At 35.4% G+C, this 10,075-nt stretch overlaps 1 protein-coding gene across 1 annotated transcript; it reads left to right on the top strand.

Annotated features, from left to right (window-relative positions):
* Positions 1–8,127: 8,127 nt before the first annotated feature.
* LOC149884685 (uncharacterized) lies at positions 8,128–9,156 on the top strand. The gene has a single exon (XM_090094544.1). The coding sequence runs from the start codon at positions 8,128–8,130 to the stop codon at positions 9,154–9,156; it is 1,029 nt and encodes a 342-aa protein (XP_089950670.1).
* Positions 9,157–10,075: the final 919 nt, after the last annotated feature.

The following is a 10,075-nucleotide window of genomic DNA, read 5'->3' as shown; positions in this document are numbered from 1 at the left end:
TTCTACGCGCATTTTTTTTTTTTTTTTTTTTCATTTAAACTCTGTAAGAAACTCTGTTATCAATCGGTGAATTTGCGCGCCGCACACTATGGTAAACGATAACAAGAGCCGATGCATGTGGTATGGTTATTACAGTTTTGTTTGACCCGGTAATTCTAAACCTAGTTAGCTGCATTTACAATCAGCAATATATTACTCACACCCTTTTGAGGTAAAAGTTAGCCATATCTTGCTTTTTTCATTAATAAATATAGAAGAGTTATCAGAAAGATTTTTCTATATAAAATATGTAACAAAATTATTTCATGTTAAACAAAATAAAAAAAGAGTTACAAATTATTGACCCAATGAATAAAGAAGACTATTCAAAATTACAGACAAATATTATAAACCTTTTTGAAACAGCCGTATCACAAATAAATAAAAAAGTTCCACAGAAAACCACCTGCTAAAGTTTGTTTTGTGGTTACTAACAGTGATGTAGCACTCAAATATTTGATGTATTAGTCACCAATATCTTGCTGCACGAAAATCAAATACTAAAAAAGTATAATGCTGGGGAAGACTATAAAAAATAACTTTTCCTCTTCATATTTTTAAGGAATCTTACGCTGATATATTTATTTAATACCTTGACTGAACAAAATTATAAGTCAAAAATGCACTAGTTTAGAACTCAAGCAAAAGAAGCAAAGAGAAGCCTCTTCCATCATCCACATGAAAATTAATTTTAAATGTTTAACTTTTACAAGGTCAATATCAGTATGGTGGCTGGTTTGTGGCAAAGTAAATATGCAAAGATGTCACAGCGGGATGATTTCTTTCAACTTAAACACCAGTCAAAGTTAAAAAGTTGGTGAAACTTCGAGAACGATTTTAAGAGGTTTTGAGATGAAGCACTGGTGATTAGTGTTTCCGAAAATCGAGTCAAACACTGAAACACTCGTCAAAATTTAAGGTCGATATTATACGAATATTCATCTTCGGCTTAAGTTTATACTTAATAAGCAGAAAAACTTCTGGAAAAAAAACTTCTGCCAAAAGACCAAAATTTAACAAATAATGAAATTATTCGATATGCTTGAAACAAAATTCGATACCTTGTAAGAGACAAAGGTGATTTCCAAGATGAAAAGTATTAAACTAGAAATACTTTATCTTATTCTTCTGATAAAAGTTGACCACGCAGTATAAGATGGTCAAACTGCGAAGTATAAAAAAATGCAATTGATTCAAATGAAGTCATGTCACAAAAAGTTAGAACTGCTTTCAACCACGTAAATATTTTTTTGACGGTGACAGCGATGGCTGTGATGGCGATGGCTGAGACCTACTGGTCGATTGTAAATAGAAACTTGGATAGCATTTTCCATAGTATGATTTCTAGACAGATTCTTTATATCAATAACAGTAGATTAAGAATTACTCTTTACGAAAACCTCGTAAAATTACACAAAATTATGCAATCGATGATGTTAGATCAAAGGCAATTTTTTAAAGTTTTTTACTAAAATCTCTTTTAGTAAAAAAATTAGCCATCGACGTTTGGTTTTTCGGTTTATAACAAACAACAACCAATAATTACCAATTTTCTAACTCAGTCTTTTTAGATAAATTGAATTTTCTGGGGTCTAGAAATAAAACTCTCTATGCGTTTAAAAGACCAAGAAAAATTTATATTCACAGATAACTTTGTTATTTTAAACTTATTATAAAAATGAGTTTAACAATTTTAATCGAATTGCAATTCTGTGCTTCTTGAAGCGTGGAAAGAAAATAGAGTAAGAAAATAGAATTGCGAGGTATCGCAATTTTTTTTCTGGAATCTTATAATTTTTGTATGTCTAAATATATAAATCGTTTTGAAAGTAGTTGGGAAACCCCGATTCTGGGACAAAAACATTTTTTGACTTTGCTCCAATTTTTCATCGTGCATGATTTCTGGGACAAACCCATTTTTTTAAAGATTCTTTTTGGATCTTAAACATTTTCCGTGCTCTTTGTGGTTCTGAAAGATTTTAGTTTGATTCAATTTTTTTCAATTTGTAATGTCCGTAAGGGAGTGTGGTAGCACCATCGTGAAGGATGATTAATTTATCGTCGTCAGCGCTGAGTGATCGGATGACGTTCATGCTCCTGAGCTGTTCAATTTGTTCAATCTTGCGTTGTTTCTGACGTTGTATTCTTCGTCTTCTTTTTTGTTTTTTGAGAAAATTTTTATACATTTCTTGTTCTTTCCATTTGAGTTGTCTTAAAATTCTTCCTTCTTTAGTGCGGAAGACCATTCTTCCTGTTTCTTTGTCAAATTTTTTCAATGGAGTAGGTTTCTCGAAGCACTTTTTATTTAGCAAGAAAAAAAATGTGTGTGCATTTTCACGCGTAAAAGTAGACCTGTCCGAGGAGAAGGTAAAAGCTTCCGGATTGACCGACTTGCGCGTCACCGGAGTTGAGCGTGACAACGAGCCTTCTGCCGGTGGAAATGCTAGGCATGGAGTCCGCTTCTCCGAAATTTCTGTAAAACGAGATGGTGGTGGTGGAGCCGATGGAAACTTTGGATTGATACAACAGCCCAGACGATTTGTTGTTGAACGAGGATATGTTTGATCCGTTCCACGAGGACAAGTAAAAATCTTCCAATCCGGATGAGGAGAAGATGCATTTGCTGTCTCCGTCGTACCTGGGGAAGTAAGTGTAATTGTTTGTATTATAAGGTGTCCAAGGACTAAGGACAGTGCCGTTACCGGGAGGTGAATTTCCGTCGTACATTCTGACTCTGGATTCTCACCAGTTTCCAGAGGAGCCAATGATGTGTGCCCTGATGTATTTTAGAAAATAGCCATTTCCTTTTCCTGCAGAGTTTAGCAATACATATTCGTTTCCGTCAGATTCTATTTCTCCTAAATCTAAATCCTCTCCCATGACGCTTTGAAAAGAAGGTGTATTTTTTGTGATTGTGACTTCGGGAAGTTTGACTTGGATGGATTCAATCTGCGCGCCGATAAAAACACCTTCAATTTTTAGAGAGGCGATAACGAAGCACTTTTTTCGAATGTATTCCAGAGGATTTTTTTTAATAAGCATTTTATTTTCCTTGACGCACTTTACCCCATTTTTTTCATTGTCTTTTGTTTTCTTTTTGTAAAACAAAGAAATAACTTCAATATTTCATTTTTCTTTGTGAACAACTTTCCGAAAAAAACGGGAGCGCTGTTAGCATTGTGTTTAAAAATGGATAAATCTTCAGTGATCTTTTTTTTTTGTTTTTCCTCCTTTTTTTAACAAAGGCGTCATTTTGATGACTTGTTCGCGAAGAGATTAAGATATTTTTTCAATCACTTCGATAAATTTTTTTTCTTCTTCACTTATTCCATTTTTTTCGTTAAAACTGAGAAAGGACATGGAATATCCAGTAAGTTCATTCGTTTCCAAACTGTGGCTTTCAAACACACCCAGAGAGAATAAATTGGGAGTTCTTAAAACGACAGGATCTTTTCCAGAGGTGTAGTTATAATACAGTGGAATTCTTTGATATTGAATTGGTTTTGTTGCAGCGTAAATTTCTCCAACTGATAATTTGCTTTCGTCGAAGTTTTCAATGGTGAAAAAATCCATATTTTTATAAAGAAAAGAAGATTATTTAAGTTATTTTTTCAAACGGATCATAATTGATCCGTTTGAAAAAAACAAATCATTGGTTAAATGGCTAGGATATCCAGACTCATTCACCCACGAGTTGAATGAGTCTGGATATACTAGCCATTTAACCAATGATTTGTTTTTTTGTTTGCGAATGATTTTTTCAATTCTAAATATGTCTTGATGGGTCTTTTGCATTTCCTCTTCGTAAAAGTGCCTTGTATTTCTTCTCCATGAGTGTCTTCTCCATGATCTGTGTACTGAATTTTTGATACAGTGAAAACCTCCTCAGTCCATCTCGGCGTGAATCCTTTTTCAAAACTGGATTTTTAATGATCCTCACTTTGTCTCCAATGACGAATTTTGGATCTTGTCTTTCTGTTTGCATATTTCCATTCAGATTCATCCAAACTTTATTTTTATTCTTTTTATCGCTGGCTTCAACAGGATGGGATGATGGAAGTGATGATTTTTCTTTCGTTTATTTCTCTTTGGGTTGGATTTGGTATGGAGTTCATTTCTTCAAGCATCATTTGATCTGCTAAATTTCTATTTTGTCAGTCGTTGAAATATTTGTAAGCGAGATCGTGATGGTAAGCGGCGTTATCCACTCTGTCGACAGGTTTGCTCCAACCTTTATATGCGTCAGTGGAGGTGAGTCTTTCGTCTAAAATTGTGCCGGGACCGGCAAAGTTCATGCCAGAAATGTGCATTTCTCCAAGAAACTTTGCCCGCGGAAGTTTTATTTTGCTGGATAGTCTGTTGATGGAGTTGACCAAGTTGCCTCTTTTTGTAGATCCATACGAAGTCGCAGAAACAGATTTGTTTTTGGTTGTTCCGCAAACGGCGCAAGTTCCTTTGAGCATATTTCTGTTGTTTTTGCTTATATTATTTCTCAAGTGGAGCGTGTCTGTTTTTTTTTTTTTGCAATTGACGCAGTACATTTTATTAAAAAAATATTTTATAGAAATTGCGAAAAGAGGTCATTCTTAAGCTGCTCAATGCTCAAAGTGAGATGGAGAGATTAAATGCGAGTCCTGAATTAGTTATTGAGGACATTTCAAAAAATCTGAACGAAAAAACAGACTTGGAGTGTAAGTTTTTTGAAACAGCCGACGACGTGCCGGATCCTGAAGATCTTGACGCCACTAAGAATAATTTGATGATATTTGATGATTTGCAATTGACTAAGCAGAACAAGTGTGAGAAATATTATATCAGAGGAAGACATTCAAATGTGGATTGTTTCTATTTAGCGCAGAATTATTTTATGCTTCCGAGACAGATGATCAGAGAAAATACAAAATTTATTTGTTTGATTCCGCAGGATGACAAAAATGTAGATCATATTTTCAGAGACCATGTTTCCAGCGACATCAAAAAGGAAGAGTTTAAAAAGTTTTGCAGACATTGTTGGTCTGAACCTCATGAATTTGCAGTGATTAATTTGTCGTCTAAAAAGAATTATGGAAAATATCGAAGTGGGTTTGACGATTTTTATTTTCCGTACTCGCAATAAAAATTTTTTTTTTAAATTCGCTTGCGAATTCCCGGAAAATTCTTCGAATTTTTTTAAAATGCAATAAAAAAAATCTTTCCTATATAAAAATATGTCGGGATTGTAAAGGCGAAAAAAGAAAATCCAACTGTAAGAAACAGTATAATCAAAACGTACTTCGTCAAGCCAATCGAGTTTGATTTGAACAAAAAGTATGAAATGGCGTTAGTGGGGCTGGATACTTATCACAGGTATACAAACATCAACTCTAAAAATAATGTTTTTAGGTACAGTCCAAACGGTGGGACAAATAGTTATACCATTTACATTGAAGAAGGGGTTTATGAATTGAGTGAGATTAACGATTATCTTCAAAAAGAAATGAAAGATCAAGTCGGAGATTTGTACAGAGCAGACGGAGTGGTCATTGGAGCAAACATGACTACGTTGAAATCCACATTGAAATTTGGAAAGCCAGGAGCTACAACGAGATACTGGGTGGATTTTAACGTGAATAACAGTTTAGCGTCAGTTCTTGGATTTGATAAAAAAGAATATACATACGTGGAGAAAAAAGAAGATACAGCAAATCGACTACTACGAGTCTGAGTGTATTGTGAGGATAGACGAGTTATATCGACTTCTACGACTCTGAGTGTATTGTGAGGATAGACGACGTGACGACGATCAGAGTGACGAACGACATTATTGGCTTGTCTTATTCGGATGGAAAAAGTACAAACGACATTTATTCTTTTCATCCAGATGTTCCTCCAGGCTACAGAATTAGTGAAAAGCCTTTCCACTTGATATACTTGCCCGTATTGGTGAGTAAAAATTCAAGAATGGAGACGCAAATTGTGGATCAATATGGAAATTTGATAGACTTTAGAGGGGAAGATATTATCGTAAGATATCACGTCAGAGAAAGAATATCTTCAGTATTGTATGACCTTTATACGAGCAGTGTAGTCGAGTGTTAAATTCGCTTGCGAATCCCGGAAAAATTTTTTTTTTCCTTTTTTTGTTTAAAAAAATGAGCAATTATCAAAAGGTGAGATTTAATATTTCACAGGGTCAAGCTAATAAAATAAAAAAAGCGATTCAAGAAGGGAGCAGCGTCAGTATAAGGCTGTCTCATCAAGATCTGGATGTCAATCACGTCCTGGCAGTGACAAAGTCTCAATTGAATAAAATTGCAAAAGCGTACAATAATAGCACAGGTGTGACACTTAAGCTGAGCAAAAGACAGTTGACGCACAACTCAAAAATAGAAGGAGGATTTATTGGAGCTCTTCTACCTTTATTAGGAATGCTTGGAAGTACACTCGCAACAAGAGTCGTCCCAGCTCTGATGAAATGACTAAAGAGTCTTTAATACAAAAGGGCAGGGAGGATGCGATAAATGCATTTAATAACATGTGGAAAAAAAGTTAACATCATCACAATCTTATCCTGTTTGAGACTGAAGAATATTTTTCTGTATTATAAAAGTCTTTTTTTAAAATACAAGACCCGAACAAGAGGGATGAGATTGTGAGAGAAATGATTGAGAATAGAAACAGGATTTATCAGGAAAGCCTCAATAACAACATTTCAGATGCAAATTTTCAGACTGATTTGAGCAAGCTTTACAAGCCTCTTATTGAAAGCAATGAAAAGGTGAAAAACGAGATAAAAAGCATGGCGGACAGAGTTGCTAACCAAATTCGCAATGAAGATCTCGAGTCTACCATGAGTTTAGGTGCAAAGCACCCATTAGCGATATTTCGTCCTACTATTTAAGCAGCTACAATGCGCTTCGTAAATACAATGATACGAAAAGAAATTTTGAAGTTAATAAAAAAAATGGTGAAATGTATATTGGAAAAATGGAGATGTCTTTGGATGGAAATGATATAATTATTGGTGGGGAAAGGTACGAAGGAACAAAAGGTCTTTGGGAGCTTATGACAAAATTTACACCTCCTGATAGAAACGACTTTACAGAGGAAGATTTACAAAATTACTCAAAAATTCTTGAAGAAAGCCAAACTCTATATTCTGAAGCTAATCCAAACAGACCTAAAGCCTCAAAGAGTGAAAAATATCGAAAAATAATAAAACCTATTTTGGAAAAAATAAAAATGCGAGATAATGGAAAAAAAGGCTCTGGAGTAATTATACTTCTAAGCGATCCGAATGCGCTCGTGCAAAGGCTTAACTTGAGCGTGGCTGCTTGGCATGCTGGAAATACAGGGTCGAGAAATGAGGCTGTGACCATATGCGACGAGCTGTTGAGGTAAAATGCCATTAATAAAGCGGAGTATAAAGCAATGATGAGGTACATCGATGCAAAATAAACAAAAAAAAAATTTTACTTATAAAAAATGATCATTTACAGAAATAGATATGTTAAGAAACATGTTGTTGGAGGAAGTGGAATAATCGATACGTTGAAGAATTTCTTATGAAGGGCAGCCACGTCGAGTGCCTCTAAAGCAGCATCCACTGTAACGCCGAATCCGAAGGACCTCACTCAGAAAAGCGAAGACATCATTTCAGGAATGGTTAACGGCAAACTCGCGTCTAGCTCAAAAGCGTCAAGAGCTCCGCCCACGGACGAATTATACAATTCCATGTTCGGAGGGTCGTTGAAAAAGTTGTGAAATAAAAATGCCATCAGAATACAAGACCTTGTAAAAATGGGAAATGGGATGAAGATTGTGTGATCCGCGGAACAAATTTTTTCTTTTGTATTTAAAAAATGCCAAATTCTGATGTTTTAAATTTTACAGAAGAACTTATTGTCAAAGAAGAAATTGAGAGATTTGAATTTCACGAATACGAGTCAGTCAATTTAAATATAAATACTCCTGGAGAAATAAAAATCAACATCGAGCAGCAAGACTTGTTCACGCTTCCATCTGAGGCGTACCTTTTGGTTGAAGGAAGACTTTTAAAAGCGGATGGGACATCCTATGCGGATACAAACGTCGTTGCTCTTGCAAACAATGGTATCATGCACTTGTTCAGCCAGATTTCCTATCAATTGTCGAATCAAGAAGTGGAAACAATATATGAACCAGGTCACCACAATGTTAGGTTATCTTAAATATCCAGTGGAGTTTCAAATATCTGAAGGTATGAATCAGCTGTGGCAAAGAGACACAACGGCTTTAGCGGATCTTACCAATAACAACGGATTTAAACAAAGACAAAATTACATCATTGCACAGAGTGAAGATAAAGGAACATTTTCATTCTGCATTCCGTTAAAGCACATTTTTGGATTTTGCGACGATTACGATAAAGTGCTTTACGGATTTAAACACACGCTTACTTTTGTGAGAAAGAGCTATTCTGATGCGATTTTTAGAACGGCTGCAACAGCTGCAGGAAAAGTGGATCTTAGCAAATTGTCCTTGTTTATGCCTCATGTCACACCATCTGTTTTGGCGAGCAACAATCTTTACAAAATCATTGAATCGAAAGTGGATGTGCCCATACCGTTCAGATCCAGACAGTGCGACACAGTCTCTGTGCCTGTATCGAATACATTCAGTTGGAGCGCAAGATTTGCCAGTGAAAGACCGAGGTACATCATTGTCAGATTCCAAACAAATAAAGATGGCAGGCAGGAGTTGAACCCTTCCGTATTTGATCACTGCGACTTGAAAAACATCCACGTCACTTTAAACAGTGAAAGATACCCTGCTGTCGATTACGACTTGTCCTTAAAAAACAACAAATACTCAAGGGCTTACAGAGATGCCGTCAAGTTTGACAATAGGCTTTATAGAATTAGTGAGATAATCGCGCAACCAAACTTGTCCGCATTAAATTATAAGTACATTTACCCTCTTTTTGTTTTTGATGTAAGTAAGCAGGCTGAGAGATTAAAATCTTCTGTTGTGGACTTGCAAATAAGAGCTACATTTAATGCAAACGTTCCTGCAGACACTAAAGCCTTTTCCGTCGTCATCTCTAAGAAATTGCTTAGGATTAAATTAGACGGAAACAGAATGAACATTGTTTATTAGTGTACTTTCAAAAAGAATAATTTAATTCATGCTAAAAATGAATTAAATAAATTTTTTTATTCTTTATATAATAAAAAAAATGAGATACACGAAAAAGGATTTTTAAAAATTGCTTAAAGAAAACGGCATTTCTAAAACGTCGAAAAGTGTAATGTCGTTGATGATGATTGAGGTTGAAAATAAATTGATAGACAAAAATGTGTTGATGGAAGATGTGAAAGAAAAGAGGCCTGTTAGAAGACCAAAAAAAGAGGTGAAAGAAAAGAGACCTGCTGGAAGACCGAGAATAGAAAAACCTGAAAAACAAAAAAAAGAAATCGACCCCAAGTATGAAGGGCTTGGTCTGATTAGAAATAATCCTGTGACTGTAAGACTGACCCATGTTGAAACTGGAGAGGTGACTGAGTACAACTCTTTGTACAAGGCAATCAGAGAGACGGGGCACGGCTGGCAGTACTTGGAAAGTCGAAATGGAAAGGTGGACAAAGATAGATCTAAAATAGGAATATTTAATTCTGAGAAGCTGACTTAAAAAATTTGAAGAATTTTCCACGGATCCAAATGATCTAAGATTTTATCGCATGATTTAACAAGAAAGAAAAAAAATGCGCCACTTTTATCCGTTTTTTCTTGAATGCAGCATGAGAGAAGCCGATATGAGTAAGAAAAAGTATCTTGAGCTTCTTGCGTTTGGATAAGGGGGTGTTATTATTCATGATTCTGTTTACTCCACTGAAAACAGAAATTTTGAAATCCCAAGCATATTTAGCGAGGAAGAGAGAGGCAAGCTTTACAAACTCGTGTGGAATGATGAGACTGAATTTTCACGAATGGAAAAAGAGGTTAAAGAGCATATCAGCGATTAGAGCAACTTGAAGAAAAGAGACAAGCTGAGAGCGATCGACAAGTACGTGCTTCA

Source organism: Hydra viridissima, unplaced genomic scaffold (assembly GCF_058129835.1).
Source record: "Hydra viridissima isolate aposymbiotic clone 2 unplaced genomic scaffold, HvirCarnegie_v1 scaffold_8, whole genome shotgun sequence".
NCBI classification, from domain to species: domain Eukaryota; kingdom Metazoa; phylum Cnidaria; class Hydrozoa; order Anthoathecata; family Hydridae; genus Hydra; species Hydra viridissima.
This window is presented reverse-complemented; position numbering and strand designations above follow the sequence as displayed.